The sequence below is a fragment of the Mesoplodon densirostris genome, chromosome 11 (genome assembly GCF_025265405.1).
Source record: "Mesoplodon densirostris isolate mMesDen1 chromosome 11, mMesDen1 primary haplotype, whole genome shotgun sequence".
Classification (NCBI taxonomy): domain Eukaryota; kingdom Metazoa; phylum Chordata; class Mammalia; order Artiodactyla; family Ziphiidae; genus Mesoplodon; species Mesoplodon densirostris.
The window spans coordinates 69,443,907-69,470,479 of record NC_082671.1 but is presented as its reverse complement, the minus strand read 5'-3'; the positions used below and the strand labels follow the sequence as shown (position 1 = coordinate 69,470,479).

The 26,573-nt window shown below is 55.3% G+C and overlaps 1 protein-coding gene across 1 annotated transcript; it reads left to right on the top strand.

Annotated features, from left to right (window-relative positions):
- The first annotated feature begins 2,707 nt into the window (after window positions 1–2,707).
- Window positions 2,708–25,453, top strand: SYNGR1 (synaptogyrin 1). The gene is made up of 4 exons (XM_060112482.1): window positions 2,708–2,861; window positions 22,116–22,353; window positions 23,772–23,917; window positions 25,150–25,453. The coding sequence occupies exons 1-4, from the start codon at window positions 2,763–2,765 to the stop codon at window positions 25,240–25,242; spliced, it is 576 nt and encodes a 191-aa protein (XP_059968465.1). The 5' UTR covers window positions 2,708–2,762; the 3' UTR covers window positions 25,243–25,453.
- The last annotated feature ends 1,120 nt before the right edge of the window (window positions 25,454–26,573 follow it).

Below are 26,573 nucleotides of genomic sequence, written 5' to 3'. Positions count from 1 at the left end.
CTCATGCACTCAAATACAATGAATGCATTGCCCATTTGCCCAGGTTACTCCACACTCGCACAAAACAGACCAAACACCTTCCATACCAAAGCGGCCTCCAGGGGGCAGGAGAGAAGGAACAAAGGCAAGTTACAGCTCAGCCTGGGCTGGGAACTTGAACGACCAGGAAGTACAAGGCATGATCCAGGCAGCTCTGGGTTTGCAAAAGCTTGACCTACGAAGGACAGCCTGACTTCCTCCTTTGGCCTTGCCGTTAATGCAGAACACATGAATACAGACAGTAGAAGAAGAGGATGTTTCTATGACCTGCAATGATAGTTAAAAAGTAGAGGTTCCTGGGTGAGTCTGGAAGCTACCCACCATGTATAGCTTTGTGTCTCTAAGAAAGTGCCTGTATACCCTGTTGTACACAGCTACCCTGAAGACCAACGGGGATGGGTAGCTCACTAACGTTTACTGAGCTCATTCTTTGTATCAAGCGCTATTCTAAGCACATTTTGTGAGTTCTCTCCTTTCATCCTGTCAGTAATCCCCAGAGGTAGGTACTATGCTTATTTCCATTTTTCAGATGAGGAAACAGGCACAGACAGGTGAAGCCATTTGCCCAAGGTCACACAGTGAGTGAAGGGTGGCAGGAGCCAGGACATGCACCCAAGAATATCTCAGTCTGAAGCTCAGGTTCCTGAACACTACCCTTTCTGAGATTTAATACATTAGTGGGATCAAACCTTAGTGCTGGAAGGTCTAGGGACAGTCTCTAAATTCTTCACTCTTATGGCCCTATGCCTAGCACAAAGCCTAATGCATGGTGGGCTTCAAATAAATATTTATTGAATGAATAAATGAATGAACATGACTCACTGATCTGAATATCACTCACTGATTCAGCCCGTCACCCTTGCACACTTTTTTCTCCATTAAAAAAAAATTAGGGGGGCTTCCCTGGTGGCGCAGGTAAGAGCCATCCTGCAACAACAGTGAGAGGCCCGCGTACTGCAAAAAAAAAAAATAAAAAATGTATTTATTTATTTGGCTGTGCCAGGTCTTAGCTGTGGCACGCGGGATGTTCGTTGCCATGTGCTGGATCTTTGTTGTGGCGTGTGGGATCTTTTAGTTGCAACATGCAGGATCTTTTAGTTCGGCATGTGGGATCTACTTCCCTGACCAGGGATCGAACCCCAGCCCCCTGCATTGGGAGCGTGGAGCCTTAACCACTGGACCACCAGGGAAATCCCAGATGAGTGTTCCTAATTTTGATGAACTCCAATTTATTGATTTTCTTTTATGGATCATGGTCTTGGTATCATATCTAAGAACTCTTTGCCTAACCCAAAGTCACAAAAAATTTCTGTTTGCTTCTAGAAGTTTCATATAATCATAGAATATGATTGTTGTATTAAATGGGATAACGTATGTAAAGCCTTTAGCTCAGGTCCTGGTGCTGAGTTAACACTCACTAAACAGAGCCTAAGATGGACATTTGTCTGTGGAATGTTTATAAGGGGTGGTCTCACACCCACCACATTTCCTCTGCACGGATCTGGTGTCCTGACATCACAGGATGCGGCATGTTCTGTCATCACCAGGACACCAAAGGCCCCTGTAGATAGACATCCTTATCCAACAGCCTCCTGGAACCAGTGGAGACATGAGGCCCTAGGGACTACAGGTCATGCTAAGAGCCAGACCCGGAAGGCAGCCATTCTCACTGCAGCGAGCACTCCTCCATCCAGCCTCGGTCTGCATGAAAGCTGGAGCTCTAGGCCAAGCAGTGATGGGGTGATGGGGATTAGGGTCTGTTTACTGAGCACCTACTGTGTGCCAGGCCCTTAGCTACAGCAGTTAACAAGTCAGACAAAATTCGCAGACTAGCAGAGGAGGACAATGAACAAATAACTACATAATTAATTAGTGGATTAAGGAAAAGGGTAGCGTGCTGGTGGGGTGGGGGTGAGGGTTTCTCATAAAGAATTAATTGCCCTTCCTCGGTCTCTGCCTCTGAGCCAGGTACCTCGGACCCCTCCAGGCTGGGGGTGGGGGGTGCGCACACTCGGGGACTCACGTGACATCAGCGTAAAAACAGGGTGGAAAGGTCCTCCGGGGAGGTGGGGCTGTGCTTCAGAAGGCTCTGAGAGAAGGGTTATTCATTCGTGAATCGAATTCATTCGTGGTTCATTCATTCGAGAAGTCCTGCGGCACCTACTGTGTCCCAAGCACCCCATGTATAGCTTTGTGTCTCTAAGAAAGTGCCTGTATACCCTGTTGTACACAGCTACCCTGAAGACCAACGGGGATGGGTAGCTCACTAACGTTTACTGCGCGGCCCCTGTCCGCTCACTATACTGGGGGCAGACAGAGCGACAGGAAACCAGCAAAAAAGTCACGAAGGTGGTTTCATCCAGGGCCGTAGGCTCGGAGCGGGTAGGGCGGGCCGGCAGACTCGCCACCCGGGGGCGGGGACAAGTTCTGCATTTATTGCACCCCCACTCCTCGTCCCCCCTACTCAGCAAAGAGGTCAACGAGCCAGCGACGAGCGCGCCCTCCGCCGGCTCCGCAGCACCCGCGTCCCCGCGATCGAGGGCGCGCGTGGCCCGCCCGCCCGCGCCGCGCCCGCCCGCCCGGCGCCCTCGGCTTACGGCGCCCCCTCGCGGGAGCCCTCGACCTCGCCGGTCGCGCGAGCAGGGGAGGGGGCGGGGGCGCCGCGCACGCGCACGGGCTGGCGGAGCGCGCCGAGCGGGGTGCACCGCACGGGTGCAGCCACGATGGAAGGGGGTGCGTACGGAGCGGGCAAAGCCGGGGGCGCCTTCGACCCCTACACCCTGGTCCGGCAGCCGCACACCATCCTGCGCGTCGTGTCCTGGGTAAGGACGTCTGGGTGGCCCGGCCAAGCAGGGGGTGGGGCGGGGTGGGGGCGCGGGCGAGGGCTGCGCGCCCGGACGGACCCCAACCCCACTGGGCCTGCTGTCCGGGTGCGGCCGCGGGTGGGGAGCCGTCCGGCCGGCGTACTGGCGCCCGCCCCTCCCTCCTTCCCGGGCTCCGGGCGGGGGTCCCGACCCTCGCGGGGGCGCCTGCTCCCCGACCCCTGGCTTCCCGGTGTCCCCACTTCTTACTCTCCCCCCCCCCCCATCGCGGTGACCTCCAGGCCGCGACCCGGCGCCTCGCGGTTCGGGTTGCGCGCGGCCGCCTGGGCAGACCGGCGACCGTGGGGACGGAACCCTGGTTTCAGGTGGCCTTTATTCGGGGGTGGATCGGGGCGTGGATCGTTTCGTGGGGTGCACGCGCTCTTGCCATGGACGTTCAAGAAGGAGAGGGTAGGAAACCGTGTTTTTGTGGCTTAGCTGGGCTCGTGTGGAGCGACGCGCCGGGAGCCGGATACCTGGGCTCTCTCCCCGGGAACCGCCTTTCGGCAGCGTGACCTTGGGCTGGAAGCCACCCGAGAAATGTTCATGGAAAGTGAGGAGTTAAATTCCGAGGTGGGCAGCGTCACCTCCTCTCGCTTGCCTCAGTTTCCCGATTTGTAGCGAGGTGGGAGGAGCCTCCTTGAGACCTCCTTGGGCTCGGATATTTCCTGAATTCGTGCAGACACCTGCATGCCTGAGGAGGGCCGTGGGCCTTGAGGGCGGGAGAGAGGTCCCCTGCCCACAGGGAAGAGCAGAGAAGCCCGTTCTGGATCTCCAGCCTGGTGAGGGCAGGATCCCTCAGTGCAGAGAGCTGAGTGGGGGTCCCTGTTCAAACCTGGGGTCGGGGAGAGGAGGATGGGACAGAGTCAGCACACGGGGAGGGGTTCACATGACCTGGGCAGCACCCCAGGGAAAGGAGGCCTGCTGCTGTCTGGGGAGGGGTGTCTGGGGCTCCCTAGGGTTGCTGGCCATTGCCCAGACCCCCTCACTAGAGGGTCTTGCCTCTGCAGGCCTGGGGCCCCTTCCTGTGGGCCTAGATCAGAAAGGCCTGGATTGGGGACACTGGGCAGGGGCCCTGTTAGCCACCCCAGGGGGCTAAGCCTAAAGCCAGCTGTGGGGTGCTCAGGCTCCCTCACTTCCTGGATTTTCAGGGCCATATAAGGGTGTGATGGGTGGGACAGCTGGGGTGTTTATCTCTGGCCTCCCAGAGGGAAAGGGAGCTACCTTTCCTTTGTCTAAAAATGTTAAAACCTCCCTCTGGTGCCACAGGAAGGGTGGCCACGTTTAAACCCCTTCTTTTCAAGTGCCCACCAGATGGGGAGCTCTCTGAGGGCAGGGAAGCCCTATTCTTTAGTCTTTGGGTCCCCGGTGCTGGCACATGGCCTGGCACCCTGGGTACATCCAGGAGGGTTTGTGGTGCTGAGTTCATTCATCTGTGTGTTGTCTCCAGCTCCCCAGAGACCCTGGCAGGTCCTTGGCAAAGGTAGAGCTCTGGGGGACACCTGCCTGATGAGGTGGGCCGGCTCTGTGCACTGCTCCCCTCCGCCGGCCCGGAGTGTGAAGTCACTGGCTTTGTGAGTGGGTGTGGGCGTTTTGTCTGCTTGGGTCACTTCTGCTGGTGAGGGCTTCATTTAGCAAAGCTTTATTGAGTTGGCTAGGCTCCAAGGGAAGGCGGCGTGACTCAGACTCAGCCCTTAGTGCTCAGGGAGCCTACATTCCCCCTGGGGAGTGAGCCAGGCACCCCCAGGCAGAGACCGGCAAAACCAGGAGAGCAATCAGAGAAGCTTCCTGGAGAAGGCGATGTCAAATTGGACCTGGAAGGATGAGGAGGGTTTACATGTGTGCATATCAAGGTGCCGGGAGGACTTTCCAAGCAGAAGGGAGAAAAAGTCACTGAGCACCCACTGTATGCAGGGCTGTTCTCACGATTACCTGGCTAGTTCCCCCCACAGTCTGTATCACACTTGAGGGAACTGAGGCTCAGAGAGGCCCAAGGTCACTGAGCATGTAAGTAGCAGATGGAAAATTTGAACCCAGATCTTCCTGTCTCCAAAGCACAGTGCTTCCCCTGGATCAGGAAGAGTTTGAAGTCCTGGGATTTCAGGTTGGAAAGGATAAGGGTCATCTGGGTCAACCCCCATCCAATGTCCAAATCCTCCCGGAGGCCCCCAACAGTCTCCCAGCCCTGCTCACTACCTTTGTGTGAGCAGAGGTGTCTGATAGAGGCTGATTGAACTTTTAAAAAATATATAGGTTTTTTTCTGATCATAGAAGTAATACCTGACGATCGTTGGAAAACATAAATCACTTGTGATGGTTACACAACAATACACATGTACTGAGTACCACTGAACTGTACGCTTAAAGATGGTTAAGATGGTAAATTTTATGTTGTGTGTATTTCACCAAAAAAAAAAAAAATTGGAAAAAGAAGCACATGTGATCTCACCACTTAGGGAGGGCTGCTATCTCCTACCAGTCTTTTTCAAAAACACGTGATGCGCTGAGACATTTTAACACGTGGGGGCACGTAGTGGACGCACATGACCACCTGCCCTCCTCCCTGGAGCTCCCTCTGCTTGCTCACCGCAGGGTCTGGCAGGCAGGGTCTGGCTGGCGTTAAGCTTCACCTTCGAGCTAATGGAGCCTGAGCATTCAGCACCAGCTTGCCCTGGTTTGCCAGAACTTTCCTGGCTTCAGCACTGAAAGCCCCGTGTCCTGGGAGCCCCCCTGTTCCAGACAGACAAGACTGTTGGTCACTCTATCCAGGACTCCTGTGCTCCCCAAGACCCCTTCTGCCACCCTGTAGGGCCCTAACAACGTGAGCACTTGGGCTTGCGATTTTGTAAAATTTGTAAGAGAAAGATCTTTTTTCTGTTATTTGTTTATTTGAAGTGGGTCCCCAAACATGTAAGCTTCAGGGAGTTACCAAACCTGGACCTACCCTGGAACCTGAGCCCCCAGGCCTGCAGGACCCCTTATCTTTTGACTGAGGCTTTCTCAGCTCCTCTCTGCCCCTGTGTGCCCTACACCATCTCCCCCAACCCCCCACACACACCTGGGGTGGGGGGTGATTACTCACTTCGGAATTGAGGAATGGACCCGGAGGGTTAAGGTGGGGAGGGCGCTGGTGAGCCCTCTGGCAGATCCCAACTTGGACCCTTCCTGCCCTGGGCGAGGAGGTGATGGCTAAGTTGGGACAGTGTCCAGGGTGAGCTAAGAGCTGCCTCCCCTGACCTGGGTTGGCGGGGAGGTGGGCTGTGCTGGCCGGGGACCAGGAGATCTGGCACCAGCTGTGGCCACCCCCTCTGCCTCTGTCTCCCCATCAGAAAGCGGAGGCTGGGCTGGGTCAGAGGTGCCCAATCCTGCCCCGATCCTGCAGCCTGTCAGTGACCCCTTTCTTTACCTGGAGCCAGGTGGGGGGAAGTGGAGTTTCAGCAGGGAGCTAGCTGATTTCATATAAAGGACCACCTTCTATTTGGAATTTACATCCTTTTAGAGCTTTGAAATGACCTATGGGAAAAGAATATTGGCGCTGCTAGATGAGAGGTTTTCTTTTTCTTTCTTTCTTTCTTTTTTTTTAATTCTCTGTTTTGGCAAAAATAAAACAATAAAATGTTTGAAATTTTGCCGTTTTCCGGGTTGATCTCTTAAGGGCTTTGGCTGTAACACTCAGGATGTTGTAAGGAGGGTGGGTGTCATCCCTCGCATGACAGAAGTAAGGGGCAGGCTGGAGGTGACTTCTCTACTGACTAGAGACAGAGCTGCTGGGCCCTGGACTGTCAGAGCCGCAGTTTCAATCCAGTCCATTGGGTCCACATTCAGTGTACTCCCCGTGGCTTCCCTGTCTGAGTCACAGTGGCACCAAGGAGTGGCTTGAGTGAGCGGTTTTACACCCTCATTTTTATCAGACCCCCTCAATCACTCCAAGCAAACACTGAGTATAAGAGCTGAGCTTGCGGGACTTCCCTGGCGGTCCAATGGTTAAGACTCCGTGCTTCCACTGCAGGGAGCGCGGATTCAATCCCTGGTTTGGGAATTACGGATGCTGCGAGGCTCAGCCAAAAAAAAAAAAAAAAAAAATGCTGAGTTTGCTTTGCAAACGCAGCAGCTTCAAAATGAGACCCCTTGTCTCCGTTCCCAACCAGATTGCCACACTCTAGCTGTCCCACATAGAAATTCTAGAGCCTGCAGGGGCTGGGGTGAAATGGGTCCAGGGTCGAGACAGAGCCTCTGGCCAGCTCTGGCATTCATTCATTTATTCCACAAATACCAAGTCCCTGCTCGGTGCCAGCCTGTGTGTCCCACCGGAGATGCTCTCAGTCCAGCGAGGACAGAACTGAGTCGACGGGCACCATCCAGAAGGCTTGGAATGCAACAAGAAGGAAATCCAGTGGGGAGTAGGTACCTCTGCCAGGGGGCGTGGAGGGCTTCCAGGGGGAGGTGACCCCTGTGTTGGTCCTAATAAAGAAGGTGGGGGGTGTGCATTCCAGGTGGGAGGAACAACATGTATAAATAAACAACTGGGGGCACAAGGTCTGAGTGGGTTTTAGAAACGTTGCTGAGCTCCTGGGGACCCCGGGTGTGGGGGGCAGGCAGGGGGGGCAACCCAGGGTCGGACTTGGATGCCAGTTTCACAAGCTGGGCTGCAACAGAGGGCCATGGACAGCCTCAGAGAGGGGTTTTAAGCAGAGAAGAGGTGTGTTTCGGATGTTCCCTGCAGCGCCATGTGGAGGTATGGCTTGGGGAGGGCTCTGGGGGCAGGAGGCCCAGCAGGAAATGTGTGGTATGGTCTAGCCTGTCCTCTCCCAGCACCGGGCAAGGCCCTGCCACTTACTCAGGGAGCTGGGTCCACGCAGGCATGTCCTGTGCTCCTTTGGCGTGTATCGCTGACAGTCTCAGAATCTTCTTGACCTCTTTGCCTGCCTGTGACTGACCTTTGGCTGGTCCATCTCTCTCAGGCCTGGGAGAGAGTCAGGACAAGGAGACGTGGATGATAGGTTTTTGCATGCGTCTTGGGCATTTCTTCGTGTCCTGGGGCAGTGTGGGAGCTTGAGGAGTCTTGGGTTTGGCATCGAGACCAGGGCCGCCAGAGAGGGACCTTGGAAAATCCTCACCTGTAACGTGGGCTTGGAGTGCCTGGGTTCAGGGCGGACTCGGTTTGTGAAAATGGATGTATCATGGGCCTGCCATCCAATTCCTTCCTCTAGGCACGTGACATCCCTGTCCAATGGGTTTCGTTACTCCCACTTTTTTAGGTGAGATGCTGAGGCCCAGAGAGGTAACTGGAGCTCCTGGGATTGCAGCCCATGGCTGACTTCCAGGGCATGGCCCTTGCTTCCTGCTTTGGGGAGTCCCCAGCCACATGGGGAGTCCCCGCATGGCCACTTGTGCAGAGCTGTTAGGCAGGCTTGAGCCTGGGGAGAAAGAACAAAGTCTTGGGGAGGGAGGGCGGAGAGGAGGAAGAGCCAGGGGGAGGAGGGAGGAAAGGGAGAGGGCAGATGGCAGAGCTGGCACGGAGCCACATTTGGCACCTACACCGGAAGAACGAGGCAGGGCGGAGCGTCAGGAAGTGCCGGGGGCCCGAGGCCTGAGTCCCTGTTCTGCGCCCACTCCACCCCTGACGGGCGGTATGACGTGAGCAAGACGCCAGTGCTCTCTGGGCCCCAGTTTCCCCATCTATCAGATGGGAGAAGGACAGTCAGGTTGGGCTGGTGGTTCCCAGCCTTTCCACCCTCAACAAATGCTACTCTTCCTCCTAGTAGATTGTAGGTTGGGAACTGGGGGACTGGTCAGTATTTAAAGAAGTGATGTCAAGGACCAGCCTCCCACACCCCTGATGCTTTTCGGGGGCCTGCAGGGGGAGCCTGGGCCCCAGATCCATACTGCAGGAGCAGAACAGTGCCAGCTGGAGCCGGCAGGGTAGCCCTCACTTCCTGGAGGGAGTTGTGCTCACCCCACCTCTGCCTGGGAAGATGGTGTCGGGGGAGGGGGACTTCGGGGAAGGGGTGGTTGGGAGAGTCCCAGGCTGTCAGGCCCAGACTGTTCAGAAAGCCATTGCCTGGGAACCCCAACCATCCCGGCTCCTCAAATGACTCAGGGTCCAGGGGTCAAGAGGACATGGTCTTCCCCAAATCTTGGGCCCCACTCTGAGCATCCCTGACACCTTTTGTAAGTTGCACTGTAACCTGGCCTTCCCACTGCCCCCAGACCCAGCTTCCCCAGCAGCCTTCTCATTGGGGGTTGTTCTTTGCCTCATGCCCTCCCTCCACTGGGCCTGGAGATGGGACACAGTCCTCCCGGCTCCTGAGGCTGCTTCCAGACCATTCTCCACCAGCTTTGAATCTCATCACAGCACTGGACCAGCCACTCCCCTCATTGCAAGCCAGCCCCAGGTCACTTGCCCTGTTCCTCAGCACCACCCTGCCTTCCGTCCTGCTGACTGTAGCTCCCGCTTCCGTGATCCTTCTCGCACCCTGGCCTCTCAGCCTCCCACAGTCTTGTCCTCCCTGCCTCAGCCACTCCCACTGGGTGTACCCTGGGCCTGGCCCTTGTTCCTGGCGAGAACTCAGGCGTCCGCCTCTCCCCACCCATCCTGTCGTTCCAGTGCTCTGCCTCGCACACGGTCCCTGGCCTGGGACTCCCTCTGTGCACTGGCCCTCACCCCATCCTCCCCGCCCCCCTCGCCAGCTTGGGCTCCCTGGTGGTCTCACCCACCTGCTCCCAGCTCTGGCCCCCCTGCATCGCTGCGCTCACCTGGCAAAGCCCTGCTTGCATCCGCCCTTGGCCTCCTCGCACCCGCCCCTCCCCCAGGCTCTCTCCTGTTCTGGTGGCCAGGCCAGCCTTGCAGGGTCCACCAGGTGCACCCTCTCACCTGCTGGAGGACTCAGATTCCCTCCTTCCCTCCTTCCCTCCCTCCCTCCGCCCTTGCCTCCATCCTCCACTCTGGCTCTTTCCCATCAGCTTACAAATGTGAGCTCTTCCCACCCCCTTGCCCTTGCCTCTGGTTCTGCAGAAGATTTGTCTGTGGTCACCGTCTCTGGTGTTTCTCCCCCAGTTTTCTCTCACTTGCGCCCTGCTCAGGCTCTCGCCCTCACCTCTCCATCTCGTCAGGATCATCCGTGACCTTCACGTTGCCAAATCCTGTGGCCAATTGTTATTAATGGCTCTCACGGCCGCATCTGGTGCAGTGAGGGGTTCGTACGTCCTCCCGTTGGTTCCGTTGGTTCCGACAGCCGTGGGACTGCCGCCTTCTCTTTAATGTGCCTGGTCTTTGCGAGACTCACAGTCTAGTGGCGGGAAATGTGGCTGAGAAACCACTTAAAATATGGAGGTGAGCATAAGCCCTAGAGTGAGGGAACGCTCACTCAGGCTCACCCGGGCTCGGGACAGGTGGGAGGGATGGGGCCAGCCAGACGGAGAGGGAGGACATTCCAAGCAGAAGGAGCAGCACGGGTGAAGGCCAAGGTCAAAGCCAAGGCCGAGAGGCGCGGCAGGGCGGTGATGAGAGGCTGCTGCCCCCCCCCACGCCCCATGGGCTGTAAGCTCTGGGTGGCAGGGACCGTGTCTGTCAGGTCACTGTCGTATCCCCAGTGCGAGACGGCACCTGGCGTCTTGTTATGGCTCACACGTGGGTGAATGAGGCTGGGAATTGCAGTGCTCTGTCCTCCTGCGTCCACCCACCGTCCCCATTCAAGTCTCCAGTCTTCAGGGCTGGGTCTCAGTTTCCCCGTTTCTAAGGGGGCTCCCTGCTCTCCTGGTGTTTGTGCAGCCACAGGAGGGAGAAGACAGGGGAGCCTTCAGATCACCAGGTCGAGCGAGTCTCAGTGCCGCGGGGCCAGGGCCCCTGCCCAGCAAGCCCACTCCCCACCCCCACTGCGGAGAGCACGCGGAGACAGCTTGCGGGAAGATTACTGCCTAATCCTCAGCAGGTCTCTGCTTCCAAGGCTGCAGAGGTGGTGGCCGGGCGGGCCTGGGAGGAGAGAAGGGAGCCCGCCTGCCCCGCCCCCGCCCTGCGGCTCTGCACGAGGCTCTTGAGGAAGCCCAGTGCCCCCCCAGTGCCCGTCACGCGCCCCTGCGTCGGCTTCGGCCCTTTCCCTCACGTGACCCGGGGGGAGGCAGGGCCCATTCCCCTGAAGGGGGGCCCTTGCAGCCTGACTCATCCCTCAAAGGCTCGGCTGCCGGTTTCTTTGTCCGCTCTTTCTGTGGGGCCCAGGAGGCAGGTTGAGGACTTCATGGGGATGCCGGCAGGAAGGCGGGCTCAGCCCTTTGTTATGGAGTGAGCTCCCTGTGGTCAGAGGTGTGCAAGCCAAGGATGCTGAGGAGAGAATAGTCTTTCTCCCAACTCTCGTGCTGCCTATGCCTCTGCCCATCTATCAGGCTTGCTGTTCACTCACCTTGAAGCCTTTCCTGACCCTCCCTCTGGGTCTGGAGTGCAGACATACACCCAACAACTGAACCAAAAAATAAGAAAAAAATATGTAATGAGGTTATCAAGAAAATAAATGGGGGTATTGGAGAATATTGGGAGTCAGGTCTGGAGAGCTTCTCTGAGGAGGTGGCTTGCATTGAGATTTGGATGTTGAGAAGGAACCAGCAGGAGCCAGCCTGGAAGATCTGGGGAACTCTAGGCATCCCAGGTAGAGGGAACAGCCAGTGCCAAGGCCCTGAGGCAGGAATGAGCTTAGGAGGGAGTGGCAGGAGAGGAGGCTGAGAGGAAGGCAAGAACCCTGGGGGTTGGGGTGGGGAGGGGGATTTCACCGTGCGGGTGTTGGTGAGTGGGATGCAGCGGGGGGCGGGGGGTGACACGATCTGACTTCAGTTTAGAGAGATCTTTTCAGCCCCAGTGAAGTGGATGGTACAGGGGCGCAGGAGTGGCACACAGAGGCTGGGAAGCTGCTGTCATCGCTTAGCAAGAGGTGATGGTGGCCTGGACCAGCACAGGGGCGGGGGCGGGGCGCTGCATGGAGGAAACTGAGAGTTGTTTGGGGAAGGATGAAGAAATAGACCCAAGTGCCAGGTTGGATGGGGTTCAAGGATGTGCCCACTCTGGGGTCTGAGCAGCTGAGTAGGGGCCAGTGTCCAGATGGATGAGGGGGCGGGGAGAGACCAGAGGTGAGACCAGCAACCCGTCGTTGTCTTCTTCTCCAGGGCTGGACTTTATCCACAGCCCCAGGAGGGACTGGTGAGAGTTGGGGGAGTGGTGAGTGCCCCCTGGCGCCCGTCTGGAGATGGGTTGGAGGAGGTGGGAGAGGAGGCTGTCCTGAGTCAGGCAAGCAACACTGTGGCCTGGAAGTGGACAGTAGCCGATGCCGCGAAGTGGAGAGCCAGTGAGCGGGTCCTCTGGCTGCCTGCAGCGTGAGGCAGGGACCAGGGACTCCTCCCAGCCACCCGTCTGGGGAACAGATGTCCCTGTACAGGGTGAGGTAGATAGAAGGTGCCATCCGGAGCTGGCAGGACCGGAGGGTTGTGGACTCCTGACCTCATCTCTTGACAGCTTGTCTGGGGGAAGACTCAGCAGGTGCCTAAGGATGTTTAAAGCCAGGCCTCTGGGAAATTCCCTGAGAACAGCAGGGACCTCTGTCCCCACCTGCCCCTGATGCTGGCTGGGCCCAGCTGTCCCTGGAGCCCGAGTTAGCCTGATGCCCAGCACGGGCCCAGGCACAGCCTGCCAGCTCTCTGGGCGGATGTGGAGAAAAGTGGGCCGGGCCCCTCCTGCACTGTGGGGAGGTGACAGGCTCGGCACAGCAGCTGTCTCTCCTGGGTCTCGTGCTGGTCCTCGAGTCTGGGATCTGGAAGTCATTTCTTCACGGGGAGGCAGCTGAAGGTCGAGGTTTGGCTCACATTCTGGAATGGGGCTGGACCGGGGGCAGGCCTAGGCAGGAGGCCCGGCACCATGCTTACCTGCTCCGGGTCATCCGGCCGTGGGCTGGCCAGAGTCCAGGCCTCATGGAGCCTCAGCTGCCCTCTGCTGGAGTGGGCTAAGTAAGCCTGCTTTGTGGGGGTGGGCGTTTTGTTGTTGTTTTTGTTTATCTGTTGAAGTGTAGTTGATTTTTACAATGTTTCTGGCGTACAGCAAAGTGATTCAGTTATACATATAGGTGTATATAAATATTTTTTCAGATTCTTTTCCGTTATAGGTTATTACAAGATACTGAATATAGTTCCCTGTTCTCTACAATAGGACCTTGTTTATCTATTTTGTACATAGTAGTGTGTATCTCCTAATCTGTGGGGTGTTTTTAGGTTTACTTTTTTCCTTAAAGGTTTTGATGAGGATTAAATGAGATGATTTTTGTCAAGCCCTCCCAGTGGATGCAGGGCCCCTGCAGAGGCTGTGGGCTGACTCAGGGTCGGAGGTGAGGGTGGGCCAGGGGGGACAGACCGGTAGATGAATCCCAAGCAGGAGTATGTGCAGGGTTAGGGTGGGCGAGAGTGACTGGGAAGGAGGGTGTCCCAGGAGGCAGCTGCAAGTCACCACCTCCCAACAGGGTTTTGAAGGGTGGGAAGGAGTTCGTTCCTATTTGAAAGATGAAGAAGGTGGGGAAGGGTGTTCTGGGAGGTGGGAACAGCTAGGTCGAAATTATCAAACAGCCTGTGGCTTTGCTAATGCTGGCCCTCTAGGATGGTTGAGTCATGGGGTGGGAGAGGGAGAGATGTGACGCCAGGGCAGGGTCTAGCAGTTCTGGGGTCTCTGTTTCTGTGTGTCTCTGAATCCAGGAGCCTGAGATGCTGAGATTCCTTCGATTTGTTTTTCTGAGTTGGAGATAGCTCTGCTCTAAGTGCCATCTGGAATCTGTTTTTTTAAGACTCAGAATTGGATTATAAAGATGGTGAAAAAAACAGAGTCTTGTCCTGGTTTACCTTGATGCTTTTTTTTTTTTTAACATTTTTCTCTAGTGCAAGGGAGGGAGGTGGTTTTTCCTGTGCCTGCCTGTGACCAGTGGCCCCCCTGAGGACCTCCCGAGGCCCTCACCCTCCATCCTCTCCTGTTTCCTGGCTGCTGGTTCTGCCTCTGCAGACCTATCTCCGGCCCCTGCAGCAGATCTGCTCGTTGGGGTGAGCTTCTCCCTCCCATGCCTCTGCCACTGGGGCCAGCATAGAATTTCATTGTGGTTTAATTTCCGGTTCTCTGGTGGCTGCTCTGCGTGCTCCCTGCCATCCCTGCCGATCTGGCCTTGGCATGTCACCCCAGAGGCCGCCCGATACAGGGCACCGGCCTTGGATTTTTGTCAATACTCCATCCACCCTTAAACAGCCGTGGGACCTGGGCAGTTCCCTGGACGTGGGTAAAATGAGAATAAGGCCATGGACCTTGTGGAGTGAAGAGCATGTGTTTCAGTCACATCGTGGGTCTTGAAGGAGTCCCCGTTCCTCCTGCCTTGGACTGTGGAACAGAAACATGGGGCCTGGGCCTGCTTTTGGGAGGTGGGGAGACTGCAGCTAAATGGAGGAGTTAACCTGGGGCCCAGAGGGTCCTGCAGGGGGTGTGGTGAGACTGCAAGGGCCTTGTTGTGTGTCCTTGGCAATGCTGCTTCCCCTCTCCTAGGCTCAGTTTCTCCATCTGTAGACTCTCAGCCTGGTCCAGGGGTGGCTCCCTGCCCTGGCCCTGCAGCCTTCAGGGAACCTGGCACGACACCTCTGTTCCCAATTCTCATCCAGCCCAGCCCCTCCCCGACCTGCTCTTGCTCTTGCCCTGCTCCCCACAGCAGGCCAGTGTCTGCAGATTCTGGTGGCTTTACCTCCAAAGGACATTCAGCCCCCACTAATTCACCCCATCCCACTGCCCATGCCAGCCTCGCCCCCTTGTCCCTCGCCTGGGCGCTGATTAGCCCCTCTGGTCTCCCTGCTTTCACCCTCGCCCCACAGTCTTTTCTCCACCATGACCAGGGTGAGTCTTCTTAAACCTAAGTCAGATCCATCACTCACCTGCTCTTAACCCTGCAGTGACTCCTGAATTCAGCCTTCCCCTGCAGACCCTGGCGGCCGGCCCCTGCCTACCTTGGGGACCTCCCCTTGCTCACTGTGCTCCAGCCACACCCTGTGCCCCTCCTCGAGGCACCAAGCTTATTCGCGCCCCAGGGCCTTTGCACTTGTGGTTACTTCTCCCTGGAACGTCTCTCCCCAATATCTGCATGGCTCTGCCTTTCTGCATATGGGCGTCTGCTCAAAGGTCACTACATCAGTGACCCCCATTCACCCAGTCTGTCTCCTCCTGCCCTGCTTGATGCTTCTTCGGGACACTTGTCCGGACTTTTGTACATGTTTCTCAGCTGTTTTTCTCCCTGATGAGAACAGGGACCTTGCCCCCTCAGCCTCTCGCACGGGGCTTGGCACATACTAGGTGCTTAGAAATACTTTCAAATGAATGAACAACCGATAGCAAGCCCCAGTTCTCTGGCCTCCGAGATGTGGCCTCCCAGGCCCTGGAGGCAGGGGTCCCTGTGGCTGCAAAGCGGTCAGCTCCCTGGGTAGTGCATGCCCAGCAGAGGGGCAGCTCACCCCACCGCCACCCAACATAATCAGAAAAGTTACTTATAGCCCAGCACCTACCACGTGGTAGAAAGAATATTACGGAAAGAAAACAGTGGAAAGGGCCGGGGGTGTGAGGTGGGCAAGTAGGTGGCTGGTGGGAAGTGGAGGGAAGGGAGGCCCCGGGAGAGGTGGGCAGAGCGGGTACTTAGAGGACCTTGACCACCAGCCCTAGAAGCTTGGATTGTGTCCAGAAGGCCCAGGGCCGGGGATTGGGGGCGGGGGCACTTAGGTGACCTTCCTTCTGCAGGGTGGGGACCATGATCCATAGACCCAGATCTCGTTGCTCCTGTGGCTTCTCACTGCATTTAATCCGATGTTCCTGTGGCCCACCAGGCCCTGCCCTCCCTGCCGCTTCCTGTCCCATTGCCTCCTCCAGCCCCAGCTCCCTGGTCCCTGCTCCAGCCGAGCTCCTTCCCTCACCTTCAGCCTTTGCCCCTTCTGTTCCTGTGCCTGAAACACGCTTCCCCTGATCTGTGCAGGGCTGGCTCCTTCTTGACCCAGCTCAGAGATCACTGCTCAGGGCTCCCTTCCCTGATCACTGCCACCTCTTCCCAGCACTTGCCACCGTGGGTCATTGCCTCAATTATCTATTCCACTTGTTTAGTGTCAGTCTGGCATTTTTTGGATGCTTACTCTGCATCACATGCTCTTCCTTACACGTAGGACCTCATTTATTCCTCACAAAATGTCAGTGGTTTAGGTGCTATTGTTGTTGGGAACTGAGACTCAGAGAGGTTAAGCCCAAGGTCACCCCGCTAGACAAGGGGCCAGGCTCGGATTCAGCAAGCCCAGGTAATCTGACCCAGGCTCTCGCCCCCTCACTCCTGTCACCCCCTCACTCCTGTCCCTCCAGACGATCAGCTCCCTGACAGCAGGGGCTCCACGGACGCGGTCCCCCTTGACGCCCCCTCCCAGCACAGTGCAAGGCACTGAGAAGCCTGTGACCTGTGATGAATGCCTGACCAAGGCCCAAGTCTGCAGGAGGGAGCCGTGGGCGGAGAGGAGGGCGGGGAGCTCGGGGCCTGAAGGACTGGCTGCAGGGAGCTGGCACGCCAGCTCTGCCAGTTCCGTGGCCCCGCCAGGTCCCTCGGAGGCTGTTTTGATCTTGCTCCTTCCCCTCTTGGGGACATGTCCTCACCAGCACTTTCCTCCTGGCCTCTCTGAGGACTCCCTGCACCTGTCCCCCAAGAGGGCCCGTCTTAATGGTTCCTCCTCTGCTGTCCCCAAAGCCCAGACTTCCGCCCACCTGCTGCCCCCACCCCTCCACTCAGCCTGCTTTAGGGAAGGGGTCCACCCTTGTTCCAGCCCCCAGGGAGCATGTCTTCTCTCCCAGGGCCTCTGGAGAAGGGAGTTAACCCTGAACGAAGTCCTGACTGCTGTGCTCTGTGTACTTGTGTGTAATTCTCCCATCAGCCCTGGAAGGAAGGTTAATTTTTACAGAGGACCAATCTGAGGCTCAGAGAGGTTAAGTCGTTTGCCTGAGGCCACACAGCATGAGGAGCAGGGCTGGGATTTGAATCCAGCAGGTCTGTGTGACTCCTCAGTGTCTGAAGTCTCTGTCTAATCAAGAGGCTTTTCCATTTTGCTGGATTGGTGATGTCTGATGATATTGGGACTGGGCCTCAGATTCCCAACCTGGCAGTTTTCTGGTAGGAGCCTTGGACTTGTCTTGGTGCACAAGCCCAAGGGACTGTGTGAGTGGCGGTCCCTGGAGTTGTGTAATGCACGGCCCAGGCGGCTGGCTGTCAGAGCCCGCCTTTGTCTCCCAGTGGTGTCTGCGTTGCTTGTCTGGGCTGTCAGTAGCCCAGGGGTCCCTTTGACAATTGCTCTGAAATCTGGACTTCGTGCCTGTCCCCTCCTGTGCCCCTGAACACCAGACTTGCCATTCCAGTCCCACGGCCTGTTCCCGTCACACTGATGCTTTCCTACTGCTCCCCTGGGTCTCTGGAAATAAAGGGTCACGCCTGCTTCAGGGCCCACCTCCCGAGGCTGAGGGTCAGCTTGGTCAGGTGGAAGAGAGCGTAGGGCTGAGATTCAAGAGACCTAGGTTCAAGTTCAGCCTGTACCCTGACCACAGTGTCACCTTCTCTTTCTGAGCCTCAGTTTTCCTTCTCTGTCAATTGGGGGCAGTACGAATTGCCCTTGCTGCTCCATGTGGAGATTGTGAAGATGCAGAGCTTGTGACCGGGCAGAGCTGTGTGCCAGGAGGCCTGCACTGGTCTGCAGGTTGAGGTGACATGTACATTCCCAAATCAGGATTGGCAAATGTGTGGCTCACAGGCCACCACTGCCCATTTCAGTGCCCATGGCTGAACCAGGACACAGCACCCCCCCAATCCTTTCTTTTTTTTTTTTGAATTGCAGAAAAATTCATATTACCCACAATAAACCATTTTAAAGTATACAGTTCAGTGGCATTTAGTGGATTCACAATGTTGTGCAACTACCACTGTCTAGTTTTGAAACTTTTTCATCACCCCATAAATACCCCCCATACCCATTAAGTAATCACTCCACATTCTTCCTTCCCCCAGCCCCTGGTAACCTCTAGTCTGCTTTCTGTCTCTGTTTTGCCCATTCTGGGTTTGATACATAAAAGAAATCATAATACTGACCTTTCGTGTCTGGGCTTCTTTCACTTCTTTCTTCACCTGTTTTAAGGTTCATCTAGTTGAAGCATATATCAGAACTCTGCCCCTTTTTATGGCTGAATAATATTCCATTGTATGGATGTGCCATAGCTTACTTCTCCATTCATCCATTGATGGACATTTGGGTCAGAATCCTTGTTAACACAAGTGTCATTAACCAGTGGTCTCCAAACCTTAGTTCATGCCGTCCTTCAGGAAAAATTTTTGAATCAGTCCTCCCATTAAATGTAAATTTGAAACCCACGCACCTATGGTCAGTTAATCTATGACACAAGAGGCAAGAATATACAGTGGAGAAAAGACAGTCTCTTCAATAAGTAGTGCTGGGAAAACTGGACAGCTACATGTAAAAGAATGAAATTAGAACACTCCCTAACACCATACACAAAAATAAACTCAAAATGGATTAAAGGGCTTCCCTGGTGGCGCAGTGGTTGAGAGTCTGCCTGCCGATGCAGGGGGACATGGGTTCGTGCCCCAGTCCGGGAAGATCCCACATGCTGCGGAGCGGCTGGGCCCGTGAGCCATGGCCGCTGAGCCTGCGCGTCCAGAGCCTGTGCTCCACACGGGAGAGGCCACAACAGTGAGAGGCCCGCGTACCGCCAAAAAAAAAAAAAAAAAAAAAAAAAAATGGATTAAAGACCTAAATGTAAGACTGGAAACCATAAAACTCCTAGAGGAAAACATAGGCAGAACACTCTTTGACATAAATCATAGCAGTGTTTTTTTGGATTTATCTCCTAAAGCAAAGGAAATAAAGGCAAAAATAAACAAATGGGACCTAATTAAACTTAAAACCTTTTGCACAGCAAAGGAAACATGAACAAAACAAAAACACAACCCTACTGAATGGGAGAAAATATTTGCAAATGATATGACTGATAAGAGGTTAATATCCAACATATATAAACAGCTCTTACAACTCAACATCAAAAAAACAACCTGATTAAAAAATGGACAGAAGACCTGAATAGACATTTTTCCAGAGAGGAAATGCAGATGGCCAGCAAGCACGTAAAAAATGCTCACCATCGCTAATTGTCAGGGAAATGCAAATCAAAACAAAAATGAGATATCATATCACACCTGTCAGAATGGTTATCATCACAAAGAACATAAAGACTTCCCTGGTGGTCCAGTGGGTAAAACTTTACACTTCCAATGCAGGGGGCCCGGGTTTTATCCCTGGTCAGGGAACTAGATCCTGCATGCATGCTGCAACTAAGAGTCCAAATGCTGCAACTAAAGATCCCGCATGCTGCAATGAAGACCCAGTGCAGCCAAAATAAAAAAAATAAATAAATATTTTTAAAAAAGAACACAGGGCTTCCCTGGTGGCACAGTGGTTGAGAGTCCACCTGCCAATGCAGGGGACATGGGTTCGTGCTCTGGTCCGGGAAGATCCCACATGCCGCGGAGCGGCTGGGCCCATGAGCCATGGCTGCTGAGCCTGCGCGTCCGGAGCCTGTGCTCCGCAACGGGAGAGGCCACAGCAGTGAGAGGCCTGTGTACCGCAAAAAAAAAAAAAGAACACAAATAACAAATGTTGACGAGGATGTGGAGGAAAGGGAACCCTCATACACTGTTGGAGGGAATGTAAATTGGTGCAGCCACTGTGGAGAACAGTATGGAGGTTTCTCAAAAAACTAAAAATAGAGCTACCATATGACCCAGCAATTCCACTCCTGGACATATATCTAAAAAGAACAAAAACACCGACTTGAAAAGATACATGCCCCCCAACGTTCATGCATTATTTACAGTTGCCAAGAAATGGAAGCAACCTAAGTGTCCATCAACAGATGAATGGATAAAGAAGATGTGGTAAATATTGTATATATATACAATGGAATACTACTCAGCCATAAAAAAGAATGAAATTTTGCTATTGCAGCAACAAGGGTGGACTTGGAGGGTATTATGCTAAGTGAAATAAGTCAGACAGAGAGAGACAAGTACTGTATATCACTTACATGTGGAATCTAAAAAACACAGCAAACTAGTGAATATAACAAAAAAGAAGCAGACTCATAGATATAGAGAACAAACTAGTGGTTACTAGTGGGGAGGGGCAGTATAGCGGTAGGGGATTAAGAGGTACAAACTATTACGTATAAAATAAGCTACAAGGATTTATTGTACAAGGGACTATAGCCAATATTTTATAATAACTGTAAATGGAATATAACCTTTAAAAATTGTGAATCACTATATTGTATACTTGTAACTTAATAATATTGTACATCAACTATACTTCAATAAAAAATGTGGATTTGTTTTATATATATTACTGCTACACTAATATATCCAGTACATGATAAAACCCATGTAAAGTGTAGACATCTTAAAAAGATACAATTTAAAAAATGATGCTTCTTATATTTTTTCTCACACCTGCGCTGGAGTCACTTCCCATCCTAGGTGTTAGCTAAGGACGAAAATGCATCTGGGTCATATTGAAATTCTAGTTCCTTATTGTAGAAAAATTGGAAAGCAAAGTGAAGTGGAAAATGGACAATAAACCCTCTGCAGCCTGAACCTCAAGTTCACTGTAGGCCACATCTGAGGTTCTCTTTTCCTGTTTGTGTGTTTGTCAGTTGGGTCTGGGCCTCCTCATAATCATAGTTTCCGGGGAGGTGGGAGGTAGGAGGAAAAAGCATGAACTTCAGAGTCAGGTCCCTGGGTTTGAAGCCAGCTCTGCCACGTACCAGCTGTGTGACTCTGGGCACATTAACCAATACCTATACCTTTCCTGCCTCATCTGCAAAACGCCGATGATGCTGATTGTATTCGTTAGCTGCTGCTATGTAACAAGACACCCCAAAATGTAGTGGCTTAAAACAACAAACATTTGTTATCTCACAGTTTCTGTGGCCAGGAATCTGCTTAGCGAGGTGCCACTGCCTCTCACATCATGGTGTCAGCCAGGGTTGCGGTCTCATCTGAAGGCTGAGGGAGGATCCATTGTCAAGCTCACTTACATGGTGCTGGCAGGACTCGTTCCCTGTGGGCCGCGGGGCTCAGTTCCCTGCTGGCTGTTGGCTGGAGGCCTCTCTCAGTTCCATGCTGCGTGTGTTTCTCCATAAAGCAGCTCAAAACCTGGCAGCTGCTTCCATCAGAGCAAGCAAGTGAGAGGGGTCAAGAGAGGGTGAGCACGATGGAGGCCAGGTCTTTGTAACCTCCTCGCACAGGTGACATCCCATCACTTTTTGCCATATTCTGTTTGTTTAGAAGCAAATCGCTAGGCTCAGCCCACAGTCTAGGGGAAGGAGATTGCACAAACGTGTGAATACCAGGAAGTGGGGTCTTAGAGGACCACCTCTGCTGGCTGCCAGCCCAGCTGAAATAGACCTGTCTTGGAAGTTGTTGGGCACACTTAAGGAGGTAACACATGTTACACTTGGGGTCCTGCAAGTAATTGACCTGTTGCTCTGTAATTGACAGGGTTATGACTGTTGTATTTTTTTCATTTATCATTCTTTCCACTTGTCAGGGCCTGGGCAACAGGGAAGGGTGGGACCAAGGACAGGGCCTGAGACCCCAGAACAGCCCATGGCTCTGCAGAGCAGAGGGGAGCACAAAATGGGGCTGGGCACGTGCCCACATCTGGAGGAATCAGCTGGGGGCTTGCTGGCTTGGCAGTTCACCACCCAGAGGGCTGAGACCTCTTCTTCTGGGAGGCCAGGTCCAGTCCTAGAGGAACCGTGGTATCAGGGCCCAGGAAGACCTCTCAGCACCTGGCTGGAAGGGGAGTGGGGCCACATCTGTGGTCAGAGGGTCCTCAGTGCCTGCAGCTGAAGAAGAAGGCGATTGACCCTGCCTGTGCTGTGTGACCCCAAGCAAGTTCCCCTCCCTCTCTGGGCCTGCCCTCTGAAATGCCTGTTTAACACCGGCCCTGTGGCTGTTTGGGGTGAAGAGGGCTCACAGAGAGGCCGGCAGCAGGCCGAGGGAGTTGGCAGCCCTCCCCTCCCCTGGGGCTGGTACTGGGAGGGGTCTCACGCCTGCCCCTGCCCCTCCCCCGCCACCGCAGGTGTTCTCCATCGTGGTGTTCGCCTCCATCGTGAATGAGGGCTACCTCAACAGGCCCTCGGAGAGCGAGGAGTTTTGCATCTACAACCGCAACCCCAATGCCTGCGGCTACAGCGTGACCGTGGGCGTGCTTGCCTTCCTCACCTGCCTGCTCTACCTGGCCCTGGACGTGTACTTCCCGCAGATCAGCAGTGTCAAGGACCGTAAGAAGGCCGTCCTGTCCGACATCGGTGTCTCGGGTGAGCCCCCATCCCAGTGGGCACCCCCCAACCCCGGCACAACAGAGTCCACAGGGGGCTGTCCCGGCCGTGGTCCTGCTCATCCTCACGCACACCTGGGAGGCAGCTGCCACCCTCCTCCCTATTTTCCAGATGGGGAAACTGAGGTGCAGGTGGGTGAAGGGACAGACTTGGGGTCACAGGGCTGGCAGCAGGGAAGGGTGGGACCAGGGCTGGGCCTGAGACCCCAGAACAGCCCACATCTCATGCGGGGAGGGGAGCACAACGACCAGAGGAGTCACCTCTTCTTTCAGTGGCCTCTTCTGGCCCCTTCCCTGGTGGAGCCCCGTGAGAAGTAAGCAAGGCGATGGCTGAAGGCCCTAGCACACAGTAGGTACCCCGGGTGGGTCAGGACCTGGAGCTGGGGAGCTGCCGTGACCTGCCACCCTTGCCCTTCAGAGATGGCCTTTGGCAGAAGTACCCTGGCCTCTGTCCCCATGAGTTCTGAGACACTGATTGGAGGGTGCTTGGGTTTGGTGTCACTGGCCTAGGGTTGTGGTCTCAGGTGTCTGGCTGGGACCTCCCCCCACTTCCTGGCCCCAGGACTCTCAGGATGTACCTGGCTTGCAGGCAGTGAGGCACCGGGTCCCTTAGACTTGAAGGAACTAGAATGACATGAGTGGTTCTCAAATTTGTTCCATGGAGCCCCAGGGTTCCCCAGCAGTGTCTCTGGGAGGGGCTGGGCTCTAGGCACCGCCCCCCGCACACATGCTTTTTATCCTGAGCAGCTCTGGACTTCTGTGGATAGACTGTGGGCACCCAGAGATCTTGTTGCCACAAGGCTCACACCACGAAACTCCTCAGACCTCGGCTCTCAGAGGGCCCCTCACTAACCTCGGGGCTTTGTGACGCTGCAGTCACATTAGTGGTTGAGACTCAGACCTGCTGGCCCCAGCGTCCCCTCATCCTCCCCTGCCCAGTTCTCTGGGAGGCTGCAGTCAGGTGCGGGGTTGGGTGGACGCTCCTCCCAGAGAGCTGCAGGCCTCAGGGTGGACCGTGGGTCAGTCAGGGATTCAGCCAGGAAATCTGTGTTGGCTGAGGTTAGAGAAACGCCGGCCGAGGCTGACTGACTTTTCTCTGTCTCTCCTGCCCTCTGTCTCTCCCTGCCTCTCACTGCCCGGCCCTCCCTGGGTCTGCTCCCGGCCTGGCTGGTTCCTTTCTGTGGTCTCTCTCCCGCTCTGCATCTGACCGGCCTCTCTGTTTTTGCCTGCGCCTTCCCTGTGCTCTCCCCGCTCTGACCCCCACCTCCTCTCCCTTTGGGGGTGGGGGAGCGTGGGAGACGTGATCTTGAACCGCCCCTGTTCCTCGGTTTCCGATTTCCTCCCTATTCGCCCTCTCTCCCCATGTGGGCGTTCCGCCTGGCCCCGTGCACACCCCAGCCTTCTGGGCCTTCCTCTGGTTCGTGGGCTTCTGCTACCTGGCCAACCAGTGGCAGGTCTCCAAGCCCGAGGACAACCCGCTGAATGAAGGGACAGACGCGGCCCGGGCTGCCATCGCCTTCTCCTTCTTCTCCATCTTCACGTGGGTGAGTACACCGCCCACCCAGCCCACACTCGCCGGCCCCAGCCAGGCTCCTGGGCTGGTGGCTTTTGAGCATAGCCATGGACTCTGTTCTGCTTCCCTCCTCAATGCTCATGGCGGAGCTGCTCCCTGAGGAAGGAGACTGTCCAGCAAAGACAGTCAGGCGGTGGTGACAGACCCTGGCTGTGGTGCGGAGCACCATTCCTGTGGTAATGGACTCCCCTCCCAACCACGCCAATAGTTGGGTGGTAGGTATTTACTGTCCCCTTTTACAGATGACAAAGCTGAGGCCTAGATGGGAAGATAAGGCCTTGAGGTTCAAGGCGGGGAAGGAGCCCAAGCTGAGAGTCAGGAGACCTGGGTCAAATCGTGGGGCTGCCTCTAATTTTCTGGGCCTCTGTCTTCCCATCTGTAAAGTGGGGAGATTGGATTTGCTGTGGGGTGTGTCACAAACACAGATGGCCACGGGGCAGGCAGGATGTGAGAAGGCGTGAGTGGACCGGGTGACATGTGGACACCATCCTAAAAGGGTACCCTCTGTCCGGCCCCTGTTCTGAGCAGTAATGGGGACCCACAGAGGCCAGGTCTTCCTGTTTTCCCAGGGAGCCCAGAAGTCTGAATTTCTATGAGAAATCTCATCTTTATGTGTTAGCAATTTGTTCAAGTTTAAGAAAACATATTGTGTGGGTCCAAAAAAGCATGTCTCTGGGCCCCACTGGCCAGAGGTCACCCCTTTGCAGGCTCTAGACCGAGTGGTCTTGAGCACCCATCAGCGTGACAGCAAGGCTGGTCCTTCTTTCCCACTGGTTCCAGGTCCTCTCGATTTATTTTTTCTTCTCTAGTCTCCCTCCTGCAGATATCTGGGGTTATACAGGCTCCGTTCCCACATCCCAAGGGTTCTCGTCTCCCCTCTGACAGTGCCCCCTTCCCTCCAGACCTTCCAGCTGTCCTGACCCCTCCTGTGAAGCCTTGCTGCAGCCAGCCTTCCCTGTCCCCCTTGCCCTCCTGGGCCTGTCCTAGACTTCTTCCTTTTTTGAGGGCTCCTGGCTATCCCTTTTCTCTTGGGGGCGGGGCTTGCAGAGGAGGAGTGAGTGACTGGACACCAGGACTTCCAGGGGTGGGTCTGAAAGCCTGACTGACAGGTGCCCACCAGCCCACTGAAGTCAGCCTCCCTGCTGGCACCTCTGCCTCTCCCTGTTCTTCCCCGCTGGCCTCACCCCTGCTCTCTCCTGGCAGAGCCTGACCGCAGCCTTGGCCGTGCGGAGATTCAAGGACCTTACCTTCCAGGAGGAATACAGCACGCTGTTTCCCACTTCAGCACAGCCGTAGGCCCTCCTGGCTTCCAGAGGCAGGGAGCCCTAATCATGCCCAGTGGCAAGGTTGGGGGGCAGCCCACTTCCTGGACCGGCCAAGATGCCAGGGCGTGTAGGGCAGTGGAAAGCTGGCTAGAGGCGCCAGTTAAGACTCACCATTCACTCATTGCCTCCTTTGTTTATTCTTCATGTGTCTGTTCATTCAGTAAACATTTATTGAGCAACTGTTCTGTGCCTAGTGATGAATCAGATGTGGTCCCTGGCCCCAGGAGCCCACAGCCTGGGGAGGCGAAGACAGGCAAACCGAAACCTCCCCCAAATGTACTGCACAGGTTGTAGAAGGGCTGGAGGTGGCTCCACACATGGGCTGTCAGGGTGCCGAGCTGTGGGCTGAGAGCCCATCCCATGGCTGCAACATGAAGGCCGATTTTCCAGTCCCCATGGAGGCTGGCTGCCAAGGGGGGTCTGGCCCAGGACATCAGAGGACTCATGGTCTGGCTCTGCTTTCGTGTGCTTTGTGACCTTGGGCAGACCTGTGCACCTCTCTGAGCCTCAGTCTACTTCCCTGGACTGAGGAGTGATAATGTACCAACCTCTCAGGGCTGTTGCACAGATGAAACAAAGCTTGACACAGGGCTTGGCACAGAGATGCTCAATAAATGTAGGTTCTTTTGTTTATTCATTCATTCATTCATTCTCTCCAAGGAGTCAAGGACACCTTCATAATCTCTACTTTGGGAGTGATTCCCGTGTGGTGAATCGCTGTTCTTCCAAAGGACCTTGGCCCCCATTTCTACACAGGTTCCCTCTGCTGCCCTGGAGTACAAACTGGCCCCCAGGGCAAAGCACTGCACGGTGGAAATGCCACAGAGAGTGCGCCTGCTCTGAAGAAGCAGGGCCAAGTGGACCACCAGGTCCCTGGGCTCTGAACAGAACGCCCAGCCTCACCTCTGCACCCCAGTCCAGCAGGGGCCCACACCCCTCCATGGCTCCTGTCTGTGGCTCTTTGAACTGGCTGGCTAAGGGAGGCCTTGACTCAGTGGGGATGGAGGAGTGACCACAGATATAGCTCTAGGTGCCTGTAGCTAGAGGCCTCTCCCTGGAAGGGTCTGCAGAGGTCATCTTCTCCAGGCCTCTGCCTCAGTGCAGACACCAGTGGAGCCAGGGAGCTGTGGGGGGACCAGGTCTGCAGAAGTTCCTCTCAGGGACTCATTCATTCATTCATTCATTCCCCGTGTGCTCTTGTGGGCTCACTGATGGCTCAAGGGTGCTGACAACGTTGCCGGTACCCCAGGGGGGACTTTCCACCTCCCTGCTACTCCAGGCTCCTGCATCTGAGCGTCTGCG